The sequence below is a fragment of the Acipenser ruthenus genome, chromosome 9 (assembly GCF_902713425.1).
Source record: "Acipenser ruthenus chromosome 9, fAciRut3.2 maternal haplotype, whole genome shotgun sequence".
Lineage (NCBI taxonomy): Eukaryota > Metazoa > Chordata > Actinopteri > Acipenseriformes > Acipenseridae > Acipenser > Acipenser ruthenus.
In genome coordinates, this window is record NC_081197.1 from 53,659,383 (window position 1) to 53,683,261 (window position 23,879).

General features: G+C 39.1%; 1 protein-coding gene across 1 annotated transcript in view; it reads right to left on the bottom strand.

The window, feature by feature from the left end:
- LOC117406054 (lambda-crystallin) overlaps window positions 1-22,564 on the bottom strand; it is a 46,703-nt gene extending 24,139 nt beyond the window's left edge. The window contains exons 1-4 of the mRNA XM_034009765.3: window positions 22,428-22,564; window positions 20,775-20,882; window positions 16,515-16,641; window positions 717-878 (exon numbers count right to left, since the gene is read on the bottom strand). Coding sequence (XP_033865656.1) covers window positions 717-878; window positions 16,515-16,641; window positions 20,775-20,882; window positions 22,428-22,468 — 438 coding nt within the window. The 5' untranslated portion in view covers window positions 22,469-22,564. The remainder of the gene's footprint in view (window positions 1-716; window positions 879-16,514; window positions 16,642-20,774; window positions 20,883-22,427) is intronic.
- Window positions 22,565-23,879: the final 1,315 nt, after the last annotated feature.

Consider the following 23,879-nt stretch of genomic DNA (forward strand, 5'->3'; position numbering starts at 1 on the left):
GGCCTCTAGCACTATTTCGTTGTTTGATGTGCAAATATGGTTCGATTCACATTGTAGGCAGAAAGCTAAATCATATAACAAAGAAGTTTCAAAAGCTGTCATCAGGTTTTATGCTCAAGTATTTTTAAAGCAGTGTGTGTTTCATGCACAGTAGTGCATTCATATATTTATGAATATATATTTACCAACAGGCCTCAAATAGGTAGCATACTGTCTGGATGCTTTCCATATTGATTCAAACTACTGTTAACCTCTTCCAGGGCTTACCTGTCCGAAGGTAACAGTTCTGGCCAACCGGAACCAAAAAGTGACAGAAGAGCCTGTATTCTCCTCTTCCCAGATCATTTTGACAATACTATTCCTTCACAGGAGCTTCAAGAACTTACAATGAGTACAATTGATTGTTGGCAACTTCACTCAATGAAAGATGGAAGTCCAAGGGCAGCAAATAGGATGACCACAACAGGCTATTGAATATGATGTAGCAGACTACTTTAAATGTTGTTGCATTAACTCATTAATACAGTTAATATTGCTTCATAGACAAATGTGGAGATACAGTAGCATTAGTATTTTCAGTGGGATACATAACACTTCTTGATGAATGGCATTCTTTAATTTGGTTAGAAATCTCAAGAGCAGCATAAAGTGTCCATCTATCTTTGTATCCCCTAGTACTGCAGTGTTTTTAAAAGTGCTGAATGAAGAACACTCACAGGATGTGACACGATGCAACGCTTCTTGTGCGTCACTTGTAAGAACACTTCTGTGGGTAGGAGACAGGAGGTTGAGCTACTGAGGATGACATCTTCACCAACGTGACTCTCCAAATTTTGGAAAATATCTTGCTTGGCAGTAAGGTCTTCAAAAACACACTCCTGCAAAAGACAGAGACAAAAATGTATATTATCAAAATAATAGCACGCGTGTGCATATTTATGGTAGAGGTGCTCATACTGTATATACTGTACATATAACAGATTTTAACCACACATCTCATACCCTCTGTATGTGTTTACTTAAAGTCACCCCGAAAGACTACAGAAGTTATCATGAGCTAGACTAGAGTAGAAGGGCTATTTATTCATGTGATCCTTAGAGGATAGAAGTAAAAAACATTGATTTATCTGTCTACAAAGCAAAGCGAGTCAATTTGGATACAGCTGTTAGGTAAAAGTACTGAAGTTACAGACCCCCAGGTCAAAATAGAAATTATAGCAAATTATTATACAAAACAATTATAAAAGCATGTAGGGGCAGAAATATTGACCTCAGGGGTAAGGCTGCGATTTCGGCACTTAGTACATTTCACAATAGGGCATCACAACCCTCTCGTTTTATCTACAGTTTGCAGGAAATAAAATATGTTCAAGGCAGTCTGAAGTATTTTGTTTAGCAATGTTCAGTTTTAGAGAAAGTGAGTATTTATTTTCAACAGACTATTTGGGTACACTACCTTGTACGAAAAAGTTTCATGAAATAAAATGTAAGTATTGATCAATATTTTTTGAATGAACAAACTGTGTCATAAATCGCTGACCTAGATAGCTACACGTAAATGCTGCGTGCAAAATTGTAGCCTTAATCATGGGTGAATCCGATAGAAATGCTTTGGACTGATCTGAAAAGAAATTGTGTACCCAACGTGTCTGAGCTGAAGAAAATATACAAGACAGAATGGGCCCATATTTCACCAACAAAATGTAACATACTGGTTAAGAATTATCATAAATGTCTGAAAGCCACTCTTACTGACAACACTTTACATATCTTAACGTTGTACCCCAATTTCGGCTGTTAAACGCATTTTCTCCACTAGCCAGCAGAGAAAAGAAAACAGTACCCCATCAGTTTATTCTAATAAACGTACCTGTTACACACTGCCAGCGTATGTTTAAAATTGCAATGCATACAACAACAAAATAGCATTTAGATTCCAAGACCACGTCACTTTAACATACTTTGCATAAAATATTTTCTAAACAAAGTTTAGGAGAAAGGCAGACAAAAAAACAAGCAAATCCTATCAACTTAATTTGCTAAACTTAAATGACCAACAAAACAAATATATACCGTTCTGTACATATGAAATGTATCTATTTAATAAAAAGGAAGCAATTCAGTAAAAATTTAATTCTGGTGCAAGGAACATTACAATTTGAAGAAAAAAAAAAAAACATAAACCGGCGGAAAATTGTAAGCGACTGCCTGCACGGGCAAGCCCAATAAAAAGAGCAAGGATCAGACAGGACCCTAATACATGCTGTAAAATAAACAGCAAACTAATAAGGGACTTGCAGAAATGTTTTTAAAGTCATGGCTATTATTACATTCTACACCCCTGCATGAGTCAGCTTCTCTCTTAACTCTTCCCTTTTTCTCTGCAACATCTGGCACTGCCTGGCAGCGACCTACAGTGTGCTCACTTGTGACAGTCTTCGAGTGATCATATGTCTGCACATCCGGTCTGCCCTACAAAGGCTCTTTGCTATTATGTGGCTGTAAACAGCTGTCATTCCCTTTGTTGGAAGCAAATTCTAAGAGAGAATGATTTAAATACTGAACAACAGCATCAAGTTATTTAAGAGAATTATATTGTATGTCCTTTGATGTCTTTTGATCTGTTTAAATATTAAAGGCACACTACTTTACCAAGCTTAAAGAAAATGTGTAATGCACATACTTACATTAGTATGTTGTGGATGTGCAACAGTAACCAAAGCAATGTGTATATACAGCATCCTGTATAACTAGGCCCTTGAGAAATTCATGGCTGAATCTGCACAAACGGACTCACCTGCAATTCGGTCCAAAACCTCAAGATGTCCGTATATTAACTGATCAATTTCTAATACGGTTAGCCATAGTGCAACCTGTATGACTGAAACTGGTGCAATAAATGCAGTGGCCAATTTGAAAACAAGGCTGTAATTCTGGATTTAGGTATAGTTTACTGAAAATGATACATTTATTACTTCCAAAGAAAACATTAACCAAACAAAATTCACGTCTGTCTATTCAGTAAAAGCTTATCCAATAAATAGGGCTCCTATGATCACACTTGCTGCAGGATTCACCATCATACGTATCACGTGTCAGCCACAAGCCACCACTCCACCAGTTACCAGTTCAGACTCTCTGGTTAATAAATACAGACTGCAATGTAAAACTTGGATTGTAATTATTTTTAATGGGAACCAGATGACACAATTCTAGTTGTGTATGGTTCTTGTGGTTGCTCTCTCAAAATAATATAGATTCAGAAACACAATAGAGTAGAAAGGCAGGAAGGCTTAGCATTGCTAGATAGTTAATGGAATTAATCAGAATTCTCCATGCAGACAACACATTGATAAATCGAGCATATCAACATTTTGTTGATCACAGAAATATATAAAGAGTCATATTGTGTTCCTTTGTGTCTTTTATTATTATTATTTATTTCTTAGCAGACACCCTTATCCAGGGCGACTTACAACTGTTACAAGATATCACATTATTTTTACATACAATTACCCATTTATACAGTTGAGTTTTTAGTGTAGCAATCTTGGTAAAGTACCTTGCTCAAGGGTACAGCAGCAGTGTCCCCCACCGGGGATTGAACCCATGACCCTCCGGTCAAGAGTCCACAGCCCTAACCACTACGCCACACTGATGTGTCTTGATGAGCATACATGTTAAATTGCCATGGATACAGCATAGAGAAAGGATGCCTGTTATTGAATCTGGTCAAGATGTCAATTACAGTATTTCAATTTTATTATTTAAATGTTTTTGTTTCAATAGAAAACCGTCCAGTCGGTCTGCTGTACCGTTGCATGTCATAATGACTTATCAGGCAATTCAACTGTGATCTAATACTCTATACTACAGAAAAGGCCACTTTTTTAAAATACATACTTCAAATAAAGACCCATCCATAACATATTTTACAAACGTAAACACAAGTACTTGAAAAGCTTCACGCACAACCTGGTCAAATTCAAGGGCAATCGTCGCCCTGGATAAGGGCGTCTGCTAAGAAAGAAAGAAATAATAATAATAAATAATTTGGGCTTTATTATAGTATCTAAAGACCTAATCCCAGAATGGTGAATTCAAGTGGCGGTCACTTCATCTGTCAATTTGACTTGTCCCTTTATTAGATTCTTCGCACATTTCAACAATTACACAAACTAGAATTGAAGGACATTATTCATTCAGAGGAAGAAAATACTAACCTGCTGTCTTGTACAGTGTTTTGAGATATTCCTGTATAAAAGCACTATAAAAATGTAAGTAAGTAAATAAATAAATAAATGAATGTTCTCAACATTGTTTTATCACAGTATGATAACATGAGATGTGTCGTGGATAGCAAAGAAAACAGCATGTGACAGCACAAAAAACTGCTAACAACACATAGATGTTTCTTTCTTCCACAAAAATACATTCTAATGTCGAACTTCAGGAGCACTTACTCATCACAAGCTAACAATCCTAATTAGACTAATGCTTCCTGAAAAGTAAAAAGGCAGAATATTCATATGTTTCTTTTATACTACAAGATACATTTTAAACCCTGGGTTTAATCATGAGACCAATGTACGACGAGTCACAATTTTAGGGTGTACTTTGCATTTTTATTTGGTTTTAGTTGGAAAAAACTATTTAACATAGTGTGTATTTTTATGCGGAACACAGCATTTTCCTTGATGGGATTTTGCAATAAGTTGCTACATTTTAGTTTTATTTCCTTTTTTAAAAGGAAATGAGTTTGACTCCCTGATTTTCAAGTGTCAAAATGTGTTGTTTCAAATCTTTCTACTTGATTTGGTCACCTAACATAGTCATAGTTTTACTTCTGATAAAGAAAGTGGATAGAGGCAAGAGATTCTACAAAAACATAATGTTTAGATCTGGTTAGTAAATTCACAACAGCAAACCATTTAATCAGCATGGTCATGAACTATTTAAAAACATTGTTTTAGAACGATGACACATCACATCATTCAAATGATGTTGAAATCGGTGACTGCAACGTTACCCTTCCACGAATGCACATGTACGATGAGTAAAAGATTTTTATGATTTCCATCACAAGAGAGTAGGTGTTAAAACTCCATGCTGATATTGGACTCAGCTCTCACCAAGATAAGCACCAACTAAGACATAGCTTCTTTTGCTGTAAACTAATGTGATCCATCTGTGTTTCCTTCCATCTGATGATGTAGATATTCTTCAGCCTGGTTGATGGCTGAAGTGTAATGCTGGCTCCAGGGATCAACCACAGTGCGGCCTCCCTAGCGCATCTGCAAGACAACCATCTGGACTGAGCGAAGTAGGGTACTTCTCTGGGGTCTTCAAGTGGGCACCTTCCATCCTTCGTCGACTAGCCCACAACACCTTAAAAGGGCTTGACAGTGATTCTGGCGTCCCAGCATCACCCCCCTCCATCCCCCACTCAGCTAAGCCCAGCTTACCTTCCTTTCCATCGACGTTGCTTTCTTTCTACTGTGCTTGAGGTCTCCAACCAGAATCTTTTCATCTCAGCCTGAGCCAGTTGCTGCTTGTCTCTGCTGCTTCAGATAAGTTCTTCACTATTCGCAGCACCTGGTCATGACACCAACTAAACCGTTCTTGGCTAAGACCCACCTTACACCCTACCAAACTGTGTCTTAATGTAGCTGGCGATGAACACAAAGGACACCACGGATCCTCTCCTACCCATAAATTAACCCTTTGAGTAGTACGAACGTACCGGTACGTTCACTGCTCTCTGGTCCCTAGGAAGTACGAATGTACTGGTACGTTCTGCAACTTGAATTACTGAGCCTACAAAACTTCTGTTAAGATATTGTAACACTAGGTTTCCATAACACCTTTTAGTGGTCTCTTGCGCCCTCTGCTAGATATTGACTGAATTACATACAATAAACCATCACAAAAATGTCAGCGATGTCTGTAAACTTACGAAAATTGCTCAGTGAGAAAGAAGTATTAGAAATAATACTGAATTCAGATTCCGATTTAAATTCAAATATATACAATTCTTCCATTGAATCGGATGTCAGCGAGTGTGTCAGTGAAGATGTAAGTGAAGAATATTTACCATCAACATCAAGTGACAGGCGTCCAGCGAAGAGGCAGCGCCAAAGCTCTGTGCGTTGCTCCATGCTTCAAGGAGTATCATTCGCTGAAGCATTATACACTCTCACTCCGTTTACCCGGATATGATTTATTTGTGTCTCCCTCTCGTTCAGCCCTTTTTTTTCTTAGGATGTCTTGTTGTGTTTGTTCCAACCCGCTGTTTATTGTCTACCTGTTATTTTTTAGTCCAAACCTTTCCTTATGACAAAATAAAACATTATATATTTGTTTTATTTACGGTAAAAATTATTTGTCTATTTTGTCAGTGTTCATTACATACATACATACATACAAACATATATCTTTCAGCTTGTTTGTATGCTGTACTTGTAACAATCAAGCGCATGCAATAGACAGAAAAAAAACTCACTCCTGTAGGACCGGCAGTGCATTTTAGAACTCACTACTCAAAGGGTTAAGGTTCTGTGGTGATGGGAGAACATCCTATGTTAACCTGATGAGGAAACTGATCCTGTTCTGTTCCATTGTCCATAGATCTCGCCAGCCGATCTCGTCCATTCTCCCTGCTTGGCCTTTATGCACCTCATCCTCTCCTCCTGCTTTTGCACCTCGTTGACTACCAGCTTCCTCCATTGAGCTGGGGCTGCTTTGTGCCTGTAGGAGGAGCTGAGCTGAGACCAAGGCCTCCTCTTTCATGCTATCACCGATTCGAAGGGCAGCTTCCACAGCTTCCTTTGCCGCCCACTTTCTTCCAGTTTTCAACACAGACTTTTCACAGGATTCTCAAACACTGTTGGTATTGCCTCACCATTAATGTAGACCCTCTTATCCACTACTTTACCTTTAATTATAGAAATGCTCCTTGACTTAGTGGGCTTGAATTGCATTTGTGCCCATTCAATTTTATTGATTAGTTTGCCCAATAACCGATTAGTGCAGACTACTATTGTAGTCATGATTGTCATGTCATCCATGTATGCTCTAATTGGTGCCAAAATCAAATGCTGCCCAAAGAAGCTCATGTGGTACTAAACCGTACGCTTTAGCTAAATCCAGGAATGCCACATGGCGCGCCTTCCTCTTCTTTTTAGCTGTTTGAATTTGCTGCCAGATCACAATGATGTGCTCTAAGCATCCTGGGAAAGCTGGAATACAGGTTTTCTGTACTGAAATGTCAATGAAGCAGTTCTTCAATAGGTAAGCTGACAATCTCTGTGCAACAATGCTGAAGAAAATCTTGCCTACAACATTTAAAAGGGAAATAGGGCGAAACTGACTGATACTCGTAGAATCTCCTAACCAAGGCACCATGCTCTTGGTACAACCTGTTTTTCCCATGCTACTTTCATCAATTTCCACAGGATTCATAGAACACCAGGGGCACTCTTGTACAGTCTGTACAGAACTCCATTAGGCACAGGAGATGATGCCCTTGCCTTTTTCACAGCTTGCTCTACTTCTTTCCACTTATGTGCGCAGTCCTCCATTTGGTATTCTGGTGGATTGACAAGTGGGGTTGTCTAAAGGAATTGTTATATTTATAGGCTCCTGCCTTTTTCAATCTGTGTGTGTTTCCTCAAGATATCTCTCCAGCTCAGACAGTTGCTTTTAGTGTGCCACTTTTCTCCCTGGTGAATAACTTCTTTGCAAATTGTAATGGGTATTCATAAAAGTTAGTTCTCGGAAACTCCTTTTTGCAGTGCTTCCGTAGGCGCTCTGTTGCAAGCTTATCTTTTTACCCTTTTTAATAGATAGTGTGCCTCCTTCTGACTTTGTTCTGCTCTCATCCATTTCTTCCTCTGAACGGATTCACAAGGAACATTAGGCTCATCACTAGTTGTGTTTATGCAAGTCCTCTTCTCATCTATGACAGGGGTGCTGATATCCTGTGAACTATCCATTCGACTGACTTTGTAAAAAGTGATCAATGCGAGACCCTGTCCCTTCTCCCTCAAGCATTTCATTCTCCATTGATGAATCTTCAAACCCCTAACCGTTGTCACTTTGCTCCAGTCACAGTCACAAACCTGGAGCTCCATGTCTTTGCTAACTGCAGATCTTGAACTAGTCCTTTGCAAAGTACTCTCCGTTCTCATATATCCGTTTCCTTTCCTAAGTTGTTAGCCGTTTTAATGATGGATTTTGAAAATCATAATGAAATGAAATTGTGTGATGATGTTGTTTGATGTACCTTCACCAGATCCTCAGGTGACCACTACCACCCACTCCTGTCACCAGAGCCATACCATTTCTTCAGACTTTATTTTAAGGTTCTGAAAGGCATGATGCAAACATTGGTATACAGTTAAAAAAACAATTAAAAAAATGCTGCTTAATGAGGTTAGTAAAATATATGGGTAGACTCTTCCAGTCCATTCCATTTCATTGCAGGACTTTATTCCAAACAGTTCCTTAATTATTTATTTGATCCTGCTAAAGAGCATCCAACACCAAGTCAAACGTAATTGATGAAACACAGTAGTTAACACATTTCAAGACCTTGTTGTTACAAGACAATGCTTTTTTTTTAAATGACTGTGAGCGTGCTGGTCAGTACCCATCTTAATAAAGTGACAAGCTTTGGAAAATGCTAAATTGAGCTACTACAAACAAAAGAATGAAATATAATAACCCTTAAATTACCAAATAGAAAAAAACATCCCAGCTCCATATGTACAGGACCGAACTTTATGGGGAATCAATAGCATAGCTAGAACCGTTCACATTGGAATTCTACACATATTTAGAAATGTCAACAAGGTCAACTACCACATCGTAGATACCTTCATCGAGAGGGCACTATTGCTATTAGAATACTATTTTTCTCATTATTTCTTAAAAAAAAAAACACTCTAAAATTGACATTTACCTTGTACTTATAATGAGTTTTAGGAAAATAGCCCCAAAAATGTTCTTAAAGGACAACACCCATAATTAGAGAAAAAAATACTTTATTAAACAAATAACTTTTTTACTTGTCAGAGCTGCTTATAGTTTATCTACAGTGCTAGCTTTCTGAATGGAGTAATATTACTTAACTGTGCGTGTCTTGGTTTGTTGTTGTTGAAAGATGCCATCTTACCTCCAGTCCAGCTGACAGGCTCTGATTGGCGGACTCGGCAGTTGCAGGTATGGGAATGGTTTCTTTCGTCGGTGCAAAATATTGATGGGCTGGTTTTGGTAGATAATAAAATAAATGTGGACCAATTGTGTCTCTCTGAACTAAGCTTAAAAATACAGCTGGTGCTTGCACAGATTCACAGGTATAGCTTGAAGCTGATTGGCTAGTGATACTGAATTGTTTTCCAACGTATGGTAGTTAACCACAATGGAAATGTAAGAGTTTGTTGCTTACAAACAAGGTCATCTACCAAGGTAATGCAGATAATCAAAGGGTTATGCAGACAAAGCATAAAGCGAAAGTGAACTGCAGGTTCTTCTCAAGTAAAGTCTGGGTTGCCTGCCTTTTCTCATATGTGCAGTGTTACTCCTTTGCTTCAGCTAGGTCAAAAACTGTTATGAATTTCATAGGGTATAGGCATTAGCCAAAACATTAGTGAGCTTAACTAACAAAGCCCTGGGAATATTAATTTCAATGGAGTTTAGTACTTGGGCTTCATTGTAAAATCAGTATCTTTCTGTAAAATATGTGAGAAAAGTTTCTTTCAAATTATGCATTTTAGATTTTGGCTCATTCTTATCCTGACTGTTCCTATTAAAATGGTGTGTATTGTTTCTTAAAATAATACTGCACTGTAAGCCAATAAAGAACAATGGAACTAATGTTAGATGTTTCACCCAGAAGTAGTAAAGGCAATATAACATCTTTGTGTTGTGTAGCATGTGATAGTCAACCAGGTCAGAGTAAGTGTTCTCTATCCTACACAATTTACATATTTGAAATTTATGGAAACCTACTTCTAGCACTGACCGGGTCACGAAGCAATGAGCACTTGTTAATGGGTGTTTTGTTATATGAAGCCTGGCTTGGTCTCAGTGTCCCACCTGGAATAGTTTGTGGAATCAAGTGAAATGGTTCCATTAAATAGGTCTGAGACATTGCTATTTCATGATCTTGTGATTATCTTATAATTGAGTGTTTTATTAAGGAAAGTTGTATTTTAGGCTCTGTTTCCTTAGAGGCTCTTTTACCCTTGTGCACATTTTGTATATTTAAGATGGTGGCTATCGTATAATCCAGTCTTGTAAATTCCTACCAATGTAATGTATTCAATAACCTATACTCTGCGCTTTCTTACAGATTAGGAGCATAACAGCAGAAAGCTCTGGATCCAACTCATTTAAGATGACTTTTTGGAAGAACTCAAAGTTCTGCATTTTCTGATCTCAAAGAACAAGTAGGAATATACAGAGTTAGCAGTTCTGGAGATAGGATGGCCCTAATCCATGCAGGACCTTGTAAATCATTACAGCAACTTCAAAATCAATTCGATAGCTCACTGGTAACCAATGTAAGGACGTGAGCACTGGAGTAATGTGTTGAGAACGACGAGCGTGACAAAGCAGTCTGGCAGCTGCGTTCTGAACAAGCTGAAGCCTTCTTTTAGTGGCAGGTACAACAACAAACAAAGAAATGCAGTAATCAAGACGCGAAGTTATAAATGCATATATCAACATCTCTGCATCCCTCATATCCAGCCCAGACTTTAATTTGACAACATTTCTCAAATGATAAAAAGCTATTCATATAACAGAATTAATATGGAGATCAAAAGAAAGCTCAGGTTCTTCACTCTAGTGAAAGGTAAAACGGAATTGCCTTCAAAAATAATATTGATTGGATTACATTTCATTAAACCCAGTTTAGAGCCAATTAACACAAACCTCAGTTTTATCTGGGTTTATTTTCAACCAGTTTGTAGCCATCCATGATCGGATCTCAGTTAAACACTCTATAAGTGTATTTATTGCCCTGTCTGCCTGCGCTGGAAATGAAGCACAGATTTGTGTATCATCAGCATAAAAATGAAAGACGAGAATGTATTGCCTAATAATGTCCCCAAGAGGTAACATACAGAGACTGAACAATAAAGTTCCCAAAACAGAGCCCTGAGGAACGCCAAACTGTACAGCACCTATTTCATAGGAAATCTGGAGAAGCTTCCCTTTTTGGCTGGTGGTTGCAGTCAATTTGTATTAAATTAAATTACGACTACTTGCTGTAGAGTGTCCCGCCCCTATGTATTATTATTTGTATTTTTGTTTGCGGCGCGAGTAAAAGCGCAGCGTCTTTTATTATATATTTAAAAACCCCGTGAGGATGCGTGGCTGATCAGCTACTGATCATTTAACTAGCTGACAGTCATGCATCCTTACCAAACGCGTGCAGAATCTGGCCAAGGGGTAATAAGATAATTAACAACTAGTTAATCCCTCGGCCAGAATATATAAACCTGCAGCTCTCTGCACTCGGGGTGGAGTGTACAGAGGAGAGTACGGGGAGCGGAGAGAGCGAGCGAAAAATCACGACAGTTAAAGACGACTGCTAAAGAGTATTTGGTTTTTCGTTTGGCCCTTGTGCCTTTTTGTTTTGTGTTTTGTTGTTTTGTTTAAATCTTTTGTTTTGTTTATTAATAAATACGCTGAGTGCCGTTGCACTCAGCTTCAACCGCCCATCCATTGTTTTGGTTTCTACTTCCTGGTCCGTGACGTCACCACTGCGAGCCAGACTGTCACAAAAACACATAGATGTTTATGTAGCACCCTGGAAAAGGGTCAAAGTTATTAACATAGATTGTAAACACTCTACTTAAGACTTTCAATGTAATACTGTGGTAGTTCAATTTTGCCAGAACGTGTCGCCACGAGAGACACTCAAATCAATGAGCCAACTATACAGCTGGTGAGTGTGTAGGAGTAAGAAGTTTCAAAGTGAAAGCAAATGCAGAGTTAACCCATTCATTAATGCCTACATAGTTATACTGTGTATCTATGTTTGCACCATGCCTTCTAGCACCCTACAAAGGCCTGGACACACCAGCGCTTCACTTTTTCTTTTCTTTTTTTTGATGCGCAGTAGACAGTGCCACACCAGCGCGTCTATGCGCAAGCGTCAGTTCCCTTTCCTGTGTAAAAAAGTACTTTATTTAGAGCATTACATTTAGCGTGCAAATACCCTCCTTCCCCTCCCCCACTATTGCTCTTGCCTAATATACAAAGAACATATAGCTGTGTTTTGGGAAGACATGGAAAGTGTGACTTTAACAGAAGAGGAAGAAGAGAATAGTACTATAAATAAGTTTGAACATTTCCATTTGACTTGAACTTCTTAAAAAGAGAATTTAGATAGTCTTTTTAAAATCACCTTTGTCTTGAGTCGTCTTGAGTACCGTGCCTATTTAAACATAGATAGATAAGCAAAGTATGTGTTCCTGCTCATTGTTCTGTACCGCCCCCCTGGGCCTCTCACTCACTTTCTGGATGAACTCGACTATCTACTCTCCTCCCTCCTTCTCCTCGACTCTCTCCTCTGCTAAATGTGCTTATTTCCAATCTGTAATCCAAGTCTCCACTAACAACCCACGTAAACTATTCTCTACCTTCTCCTCCCTCCTAAACCCTCCCCCCCTCCTCCTCCCTCCTCTATCTCCCCTGATGACTTTGCCTCCTTCTTCTCTTCTAAAATCTCAGATATCCGCAAACTCTTTAACACATCTCCCTCCCCCGCACCCCCTCCTGCTCCAACCCCTACACCCACTACATCCCCTACTTACTCGCCCTCCTTCTCCACCTTCTTGCCCCTCTCAGACTCTGACCTCTCCTCCCTGCTCCAGGGTCACAAACCCACCACGTGTGCCTTGGACCCCCTCCCCACTCACCTCTTTCAAGCTGCTGCTCCTGCTCTACTCCCCTTCATCTCCTCCCTCCTCAACACCTCTCTACTTTCTGGTATCTTTCCCTCTGTCTTCAAAAAAGCCTCTATCACTCCCCTCCTCAAAAAACCTACCCTCGACCCCACCTCCCTCCAGAGCTACCGTCCTGTCTCCCTCCTACCCTTCCTCTCTAAAACCCTCGAGTGGACTGTACACCGCCAGCTCTCTGCTTTCCTGTCCAACCACTCTCTGCTTGACCCTCTCCAATCTGGCTTCCGCTCTGCTCACTCCACTGAAACCGCCCTCCTGTCTGTCACCAACTCACTAAAGTGTACCCGAGCTGCCTCTCTCTCCTCTGTCCTAATTCTCCTCGACCTCTCTGCTGCCTTTGACACTGTTGATCACTCTATTCTACTATCATCTCTTGGTGACCTGGGGATCTCTGGCACTGCTCTGGCCTGGTTCTCCTCCTACCTCTCCAACCGCACTTACCAGGTAACCTGGCGTGGAGCAACCTCCACACCTCACCCTCTCTTAACTGGAGTCCCCCAAGGGTCAGTCTTGGGTCATCTCCTGTTCTCTCTCTACACCCGCTCCCTGGGCTCCCTCATCGCATCCTATGGTTTCTCATACCATTTCTATGCTGATGATGCTCAGATTTTCCTCTCCTTCCCCACCTCTGACTCCACCATCTCCTCCCGTATCTCTACCTGTCTGTCTGCTATTTCCTCCTGGATGCACTCGCATCACCTCAAACTCAACCTCTCTAAATCTGACCTCCTTTTCTTTCCCTCCTCCTCCCCCTCCTCTGATCTCTCTATCTCTGTTCCTCTGGAATCTACCACACTCTCTCCCTCTTCCTCAGCTAAGAACCTTGGAGTCACCCTGGACCCCTGCCTCTCTTATTCCCAGCACATCTCCACTCTGGCACGCACTTGCCGATTCTTCCTGAACAACATCCGAAGAATCAGACCCTTCCTCACCAACTATGCTACCCAGCTCCTGGTCCAGACCCTGGTACTCTCCCGCCTAGACTACTGCAACTCCCTCCTGGCTGGCCTCCCTGCGTCCGCCACCCGTCCGCTCCAGCTCATCCAGAACTCTGCTGCCCGCCTGGTGTTCTCTCGGCCTCGCTTCGCCCACGCTACTCCACTCGCTCCACTGGCTCCCGATCACCGCTCGCATCCAGTTCAAGACTCTTGTACTAGCCTACGGATGCCTTGACCAGACTGCACCCAGCTACCTCCAGACCCTCATCTCTCCCTACACCCCCACCAGACCTCTCCGCTCCACCTGCACTAGAAGACTAGCTCTACCTCCGCTACGCTCCCCTGCCTCCAGAGCCCGCTCCTTCTCCACCCTTGCTCCGCAGTGGTGGAATGACCTTCCTACAGATGTCAGGACTGCCCAGTCCCTGACCACATTCCGGCGCCTCCTTAAGACTCACCTCTTCAAACAGCACCTGTAGAACTCCTCTGTTTGTATCCTGGGACACTATCACCCTTCATGTAATGTGCTTTATTTTGCTCTTATCTGCCCCCTATTTTACTGCATCTAATCCTGTACTTCAGAATACTGTAATCTGCCAAGTGTTTAACCTGTAGTACTTTGTATTTAATCACATCCTGATGTAACTATCACTATTTAATCATATCCTGATGTAACTATCACTATTATCTGCTGTATTATTGAATTTTGGTTTATCACACTTGTACTTTGCTTGACCAAAAGTTATTGTATTTCTTGCTCTTATTGTATTGTATTGTAACACTTGAAATGTATTTGCTTACGATTGTAAGTCGCCCTGGATAAGGGCGTCTGCTAAGAAATAAATAATAATAATAATAATAATAATAATAATAATAATAATAATAATAATAATAATAATAATACGTGTGTGTGGGTATACTTATTATCTGCATTTTGTGTGTAAACTGCAAATATGACTTGACCACAGTTTTACAGCAACTGATTATGCAGCAAAAGATCTGACCGGTACATCTTGTAGCTCATATAGTGATATTTTTCATTTAATAAAGGCTGAATCAGCAAAACAAAGCACATAAAAATAAAATAATCAGTCATATTCATTAATTGTGCAATGTGAATATCATTTTCTGAATTAATTGTATATGCTAGGTTTCAGATCAATCTTCGAAGTCAATGCTATAACATATACTCACTGTATTTCGTACACTTGAGTAAAAAAGACGATCTTACATAGAAAACGTAGGTTGTTTTAAACAATGTCATAACTCTGCTCTATGGTTACTGACTCAGGTATATGATTGTACAGTTCGGCCTTCGCTTGTAAGCTTGAAACAGATTAGTCCATTGCGATTCATGGCGTCCATGGAAACGTAAGCCCAGAAACTAAATGCCCTCAGAGAAGGAATATTTTACTCGACTTACATATGTTATGCTATGTTAACATATTTAATTACATACCACTTTGTAGTTTTCCATATTTAACAAAAAACTGACCAGAATAAAAAAAATGTGACATTTCCAGGGCATGAAGTTAAGGTCATGAAGGGCAAGGCAATGTTGCCTTTGTTGGGCGTGAAGATTCAGGGGCACCAAGACAGTTCTAGGGGGCAAAAAGGCAAAACATAAATCCAACCCAAGGGCACCAAGGCGATTTTATACTCATTCACAAAACAATAAAAAAGAGATAGAGAGAGCATATTATGTTGATGAAATTGTAATTCAAACAAATGCAAATCAATGTTTTCTGAATGATTTACACTCTAATTGTTACAAAAATAAAATATAGGTCACTTTTCCATTGTAAAAATCAAATGGTATAAAAAAAAAAAAAATCAAATTTAATAACAAGAAACTTTGATAATGAAAAAATACAAAGGGTAATTTGGCAAAAAATAAATATTCTGGGTATTTTTACTAAACGCGTCACACACCACCAACTAATACATAGATTAGACTAGAGGCTTAGATACAGCCTTAGCACAAATAAACGATGTCAGTGAAGGTATTGTTAAATAAAGACAGATATTCAGGCAAACTGGCTGAAGATGTACCCATGGCTGGAGTTTAATAATAATAGTGATCAAAAGAGGTGTTTGGTCTGCAGTGTCGGCTCAACTGTAGTTTGTGAAGCGCTGTTAGAAAACCTGTACCAGAGCTGCTATAAGAACGGGATGGTAAACTCGGCCGTTTCTTCTGTCCTCAATGCAAACATCATTTCCACTGTATGTTTCCTAGAAGGCTTCAGGCATGCACTTTAAATGAGTTTGTTACTGATTTCGGTCCTATAATTAAAACCAGGTAACTGTTGATGTGTGAAAAAAATATCAAGGAAAGAAAAAAAAACAAGTAATTAGAAACATTCTAAAACTACTTACAAGCCTATAAATCAGAGTTGTTTATGCCTGGTTTGTACTTGGGTGAATTTGTACCCTTCTGAAAAACTGTATTAAAATTCAGAAGTAAATACTATAGTTTTAAAAATGTAGTTGTATTTTTCTACTGTACTGAGTGTGTGGTTTTCATCAAGAAATGTGCACTGCATTGTACAATTGTGTAGAGTTAGGAGTAGCAAACTGTCTGTCAATATCAAAATCCAACCTGAACGAAGAAAGCTCCCTCTAGTGTCTGCTTCAGGTCCTCCTGGGAGCTGATGAGTGACATCTGCTCTTGAGCACTCAAGGATCCTCTCAGCATTCCAGCCTCTTGCAGCTCCTTCAGCTGTTTGCTAAACAATACATACAGAAACATCATATATCCAACTGTATGTTTAAAATGACTTGAGACTGGTTCCCAATATGACACACCATCACAGGGATGCAGAAAAATAACTGCTACAAACTGGCAGGCCTAATTTAAAATGTTTATTTACTGATTTAAGTCAGCATGCTTTGTGATGGCAACATTGTAGGCTTTCTTTATCACTTTGAAATGTCACTAAAACCATTTATTAAAAAGGAGTATATTTTTGGACCAAAAAAGTGCCATAAATCTCCCACTTTGAACAAAGAGACCTGTTTCAGCTATTCGCAATGAAGGTGATCTGATTTTAATAGAATACAAGCATTGAAATTAAAGTTCTGGGTTTGTTCAAGTCTGTCGTCAATAGATATAAATAATATTACACTAAAATAATATTATACTGCACCATTGCACTGAAATATCACATCTTAACAGTACTGTTGATGCATGCACTATAGATTTATTTACACTTTTAACTGTAAATTAAAATCAAAATGAAAACTTGCACCGGTAAGTATTATAAACTCAATATACTTGTTTTTTAACGAGCAGAATCCCAAGTCTTGAGATGGCTATGTATGCAACACCAAAAAGCAGACAGTTTTAAATAATAATTAACTTTTTTTTTTAACTTCCCTCCCGATAACAGCAATACGGCTCTTTAGTGCTTTCGTCACAAACACTTACTTCCTTGGATATTGTTGCTATGCGGTTCTAGACAATATGGCGCTCTCATTGTTTTCTGCATAGACTTTTTAAAAAACAAATTAAAAGTCGAGAAAATTTTTTCAAATCAGGGGATTAACAATCATTCGTGTATGATGGTACACTTGGTGTCTTGAAAACCTACGATGTCTCTCGCTAAATTCACGCTCAGATTTTATTATAATTTATTTCTAAAGTATATATAAACGATTTAAAATGTATTTTTAAACAAGAATACTAGTAGTTGGTTTCTCATACCTTTTCTATGCTGATGATGCTCAGATTTTCCTCTCCTTCCCCACCTCTGACTCCACATCCCCTCCCGTATCTCTACCTGTCTGTCTGCTATCTCCTCCTGGATACACTTGCATCACCTCAAACTCAACCTCTCTAACTCTGACCTCCTTTTCTTTCCCTCCTCCTCCTCCTCCCCTCCTCTGATCTCTCTATCTCCATTCCTCTGGAATCTACCACACTCTCTCCCTCCTCCTCAGCTAAGAACCTCGGAGTCACCCTGGACCTCTGCCTCTCTTATTCCCAGCACATCTCCACCCTGGCACGCACTTGCCGATTCTTCCTGAGCAACATACGAAGAATCCGACCCTTCCTCACCAACTACACCACCCAGCTCCTGGTCCAGGCCCTGGTACTCTCCCACCTAGACTACTGCAATTCCCTCCTGGCTGGCCTCCCTGCGTCCGCCACCCGTCCGCTCCAGCTCATCCAGAACTCCGCTGCTCGCCTGGTGTTCTCTCTGCCTTGCTTCTCCCAGGCAAGTCCACTGCTCCGCTCACTCCACTGGCTCCCGATCACCGCTCGCATCCAGTTCAAGACGCTTGTACTCGCCTACAGATGCCTTGACCAGACTGCACCCAGCTACCTCCAGACCCTCATCTCTCCCTACACCCCCACCAGACCTCTCCGCTCTTCCTGCACTAGAAGACTGGCTCTACCTCCTCTACGCTCCCCTGCCTCCAGAGCCCGCTCCTTCTCCACCCTTGCCCCGCAGTGGTGGAATGATCTTCCTACAGATGTCAGGATTGCCGTCCCTGACCATCTTCCGGCGCCTCCTCAAGACTCACCTCTTCAGACAGCACCTGTAGAAACTCCTCTTTTCCATCTGGACACTTATCACTCTTCCGTAAATGCACTTTACTTGCTCTTATCTGCTCCCTGTTTTACTGCATTTAACCCTGTACTTTAGAGTACTGTAATCTGTCAAGTGTCATTTAATCTGTAGTATTTTGTATTTAACTATAGCCTGATGTAACTATCACTGACACTGTTATCTGCTCCGTTATTGAATCGTATTTTGTCATATACTTGTACTTGCTAGAAACGAAGTGATTGCATTTTATCTTGCTCTTAATTGTATTAATACTTGTACTGTGATTCTTGAAATGTATTTTTGTTTACGACTCTAAGTCGCCCTGGATAAGGGCGTCTGCTAAGAAATAAATAATAATAAATAATAATAATAATAATAATAATAATAATTTGATGTATGTATGTCTTCCTAAAAAACATGCAGGGGTGCATATTTCTTCCTGACTGTCTATTTTATTGGGCTTTGAGGAGTATTCATGCACATGGGCCAGTATTAAACCATGGGCCAGTATAGAGCATAATTGCTGGCAATCCTGTCGAAAGCATCAGTGAGGGTCTTGCTGGCAATTTTTCTATAGTTCTGTGATGTAACCTAGTTTTCTGCATCATTCCAAGATGGCACTGCCCTCTGATAGACTTTTTTAAAGGTTAACAGATAATCTAAATAACTTGTGCTAAGGATTGTCCTTTTCAAGTTTCATCCTAAATGGCCAATTAGTATGACATGCAGACAGACGGTCACAGGCAGAACGACTGTATCCACACACCCCCAGATCATGAAACTCAATAGCTTGCGCTAAAGAATGCATTAGCTAGTTTCATTACAATTGGACAAGCGTACAGAAATGCAGTTGAACGAACAGACAAAAAGCCTCCATAGACAGTACCGCTAGATAGTCAAGCAGTTCTCCAGAAGTATTACTGCAGTGTGCACCTGCTTCCACTATCAATCCCTGCTGGGGGATCACAAAACAAACAGCCTCTGATCTCTCAGGTGGAGTCATGTAAGCCACTGGTGTTTTGCCATTTATTGAGCAACACAAATTCCTAGTTAAACACCACCGAGAACTAACTTTCACCCCTTGAAGAGCTGATTAATATAAAGCCATATTTCTAAAAGTACCGTTGTTGTTAGTAGCTGGTGACAAAAAAAAACAAGCCTCTCCATAACAAAAACAGACATTAGCCAGCATCTGATGCGTGCTTCCACCGGCATAGTATGTGTGAAATAACTCAGCTGCATCAAAAGGTCAAGGCACTATGAAAACAGCACAGTAGTCGTGTTCACTGAAGCACCCACTAGTAGAATGACCTGAGGGAGCTATTTTACCAGTCGTTCTGCATTCTAACGGGGAATGAGAACGAGGGAATGGGGACAGTGCAAATCATTATGAGATGTAGTTTTTTTTTAAAAATATTGTTTACAAAAGTCTTGTTTTCACACAAGACTAACTGCTAATGAGAAACCTGGTCCCTATCATAACCTAGCAGTGATAAAGGAAGAAAGCATACAGTGATCCAATTCATAGATCGTTTATGGTTATACATGTAATGTACCAGAGGCTCGGACCAAAACATTTTATGGTACAAATACAGTATAAATCAGCAGAATCGGAAATGGGGAGCAGCCCTATAAAGATACACCAAATACAGCCACCCCTAAACTACCCCTGGTCCATCCATGTGCCCCAACAGATTCGTTTCACAGGTAGACAATCAATTAAAGATCACATCAAAATGTAAGATTCCAGCATTCCTTAGTAGTAATAAAAAGTCACTGCACCTGCTCTAAAACAGAGCTTGTCATTTTTCGATCACATCTAGTGAATTTTATCCAAATATAAGTGATAAGTTTCTTTTGATGCTCAAATATAAGTGATATGTTTCTTTTGGTGCTCAAATATAAGTGATATGTTTCTTTTGATGCTCAAATAAGTGATACATTTCTTTTGATGCTCAGTATACCTCAATATTAAGTAAAACACTTAAAACCCTTGTCTTAATAATAATAATAATAATAATAATTTATTTCTTAGCAGACGCCCTTATCCAGGGCGACTTACAAGATATCACATTATTTTTACATACAATTACCCATTTATACAGTAGGGTTTTTACTGGAGCAATCTAGGTAAAGTACCTTGCTCAAGGGTACAGCAGCAGTGTCCCCACCGGGGATTGAACCCATAACCCTCCGGTCAAGAGTCCAGAGCCCTAACCACTACTCCACACTGCTGCCCTAAATTCATAATGTCTTAAATTCATAATGTCTTAAATTCATAATGCAAGGTAGAAGTTTCTACAAACCTTATTTCTTCAATGGCATGTGTGGCTTGACCAGTCTGTACATCATAAACCTTAACTCTGTATCCTGCACTGATAAACACCATGGCCCAGCTTCGACCGATGAGGCCACTAAACGGGAAGAGAGAAATTCAAATGTTGTGTTTATTTGTAACAAAAAAGACATTACACCAGGAAAGATGGTTGAGTTTTAGAATTACACTTTATTACTGAAACAAAACAAAACAAAAAAATATTTCATTTGATATGTTGTGTTAGGTCAAGGATATAAAATGATAAACATGTCCAAAGACTAGACAAATGATACACATTACAATTTGCAGTAGTGTTAAGTGGAGGTGACAACTTACACCATAACTTTAAGTTTAATGTATTCATCATTGTATTTATCTTGCTCTTAATTGTATTATTACTTGCACTGTGATTCTTGAAATGTAATTGTTGATGACTAAGTCGCCCTGGAGAAGGGCGTCTGCTAAGAAATAAATAATAATAAGTTTAGACTTTTTCATTTTGTCATGTAAATTCATTCAAATTCATTCATAATTGCCATGACTAATCAGTTGTGCTCAAAATACTAATGGCATGTTGTGCCATTTTGTGTTTGAAGACAGCCTTGAAGTTGCAGGAGTTGTATCTGACAGGTTAACCTCACAAGGTGCCTTTAACGATGAGGCTTCAAGGTACAGAGGAAGGAAAATGTTCCCTTTTATCTTACATCATCAGCATGGGGAAAGCAAAGGTTCCTAAGATTTCCCAAATAGACTGGCACATGTTCTAACAATACCCTGAATCTACAATTACATTGATAATAGTATCTCAGTACAAGACAAACTTCCAGAGTGAGGGAGCGGCCATTTTGGTTTTGCTGCAGTTCACTGACTCTCAACCCCGGTGAATCCGCTGCTTCAGCGGTGACGAACCGGTGAATTTAACAACAGTTCGTTGAGCAACTCCTGGTGAATTTAACAACGGTTTGGTGAATCCACTTTACATCGGTGCATGCTGCGGTGAATTTAACAACGCACCCTATCTCAGTTACATATGTGAGCTGGAGGATGATGGGAAATGTAGTTCTGAAAGGTACATGCAGGTACATGGGAAGCCATCTTGAGGCAGGGAATGCAGTTTAAAAGTTTAAAAAAGTGGTTAAAATGTAAAAAAAAATTAAAACAATACACACACACACCTTACATACAGTTGTAGCAACACATGGGAACTTGTAACAATACAATAAAAAGGTTTCACTGATATTGACCTGGAGACTCCGTACGTCGTGATCACGAGATACTAACCTTTTTTTCGGTACTATTTGAACAAGGTCGAAACTGATTTGATTTTAGTAGACTACAAACATGGAAATTAAAGTTCTGGGTTTGTTCAAGTCTGTCGTCAATAGATATAAATAACATTACACTAAAATATTATACTGTACCATTGCACTGAAATATCACATCTTAAGTACCGCAATATAGACTTATTTCCACTTTTAACTGTAAATTAAAATCAAACTGAAAACGTGCACCGGTAGGTATTATAAACTCAATACTTGTTTTTTAACGAGCAGAATCCCGTCTTGAGATGGCTATGCATGCAACACCAAAAAGCTGACAGTTTTTAATAAGAATTAACTTTTTTTTTTTTTTTTAAACTTACCTCCCGATAACAGCAATAGTCTTGCCTTTAAAATTGTTCATGCTTGCAGTTTACAGCAGGATCTCAGAATGTGTACAATTTTACGTTAGGACATAACAACTTTAAAGGGTGTGTTAAATTAAAGGGGAGTGCTCGTTTTTATGTCGGTGGACTAAAAATTAGTTATCAGTCGCTGAGCTGTATTTTAGTTCACAGTAAACATAAAAGAATAATTGACAGAAAGGGTTCTACAAATACTGGCAGTAGTACATGTAAAGTGTGTAAATACATGGACAAAAGTAAAAATATAGTTAAACATAAGAACAACACATATCCACTAAAAACTAATACCTACTGTAAAAATAGCAATGTCGTTTATGGAATAGCCTGTGAAAAATGTGATGAAATCAAATATGTTGGAGAGACTGGAACTACTTTATATAAAAGAATTCAGAACCACCTTTCATTAATTAGAAATAAAAAAATGAATGAACCAATAGTACAGCACTTCACCAGTCAGGGACATGACATAAATGATGTAAAGTTTGTAGTATTAGAACAGCTCAAATTAGACAATGCGACATATAGAAGAATAAAAGAAAGTAAATGGATAAATAGACTGAACACGATTATGCCAGTGGGACTCAACAGAAAAGAATGAACTAATTAACTTCAATAAATATATAACATTTAAATAAACAAACAGAATTCATTCAAAAGTTGTGCATGCTGATGCGCTGGGGAGGCCAAATCTAGACTGATCCGAGCCAGCATTGCATGATATAATAAAAATATAAGTTTATATAAAGTAACATTAATTAGAATTAATACAGATTCAAAGATAGAAGTAAAAATGATGTCACAATATATAGAACACCATTACATCATGTAAGAATAAATCATGGATTTGAATGTAAACAATAACAAGTAGATGTCATGCTGTCAAAAACCTATAAATACCTCCAATGTTTTGATTCAAATACAGGCTCCCTTGAGAAAGATATGTACAACATATCGAAACGTTGGGCAGCTGGCTCTTTGAGCTATAGATAGATAGATAGATAGATAGAGATAGATAGATAGATATTTATATATATACACACACACACACACACATACACACACAGTATAATACTAATCATCTTAGTTTCAAACAGTATCTCTGCATGTTTTTTTTTTTGTGAGTTTAGCGCATTAGATATCATGTACAGCAGTATACCTGCATATATAAAATGTGTGTGATATAAACACTTGGCCTCTGATTATTATGCTGCAGAGACATATATCTCTTGTATGGTGGCCCCTCATGCATTTGTACTTGTATCTTGAGAACCATTCATCTAATTGTCATGATAATTGATATGGACATTCGTAGTACAAGATGTTGGCGTTTCTGAATCGAATTGTTGGTCATATATTTAAATTCTAACCTCAGACTGATTGGGCTAATGATGACGAAAATTCAGTATTGAT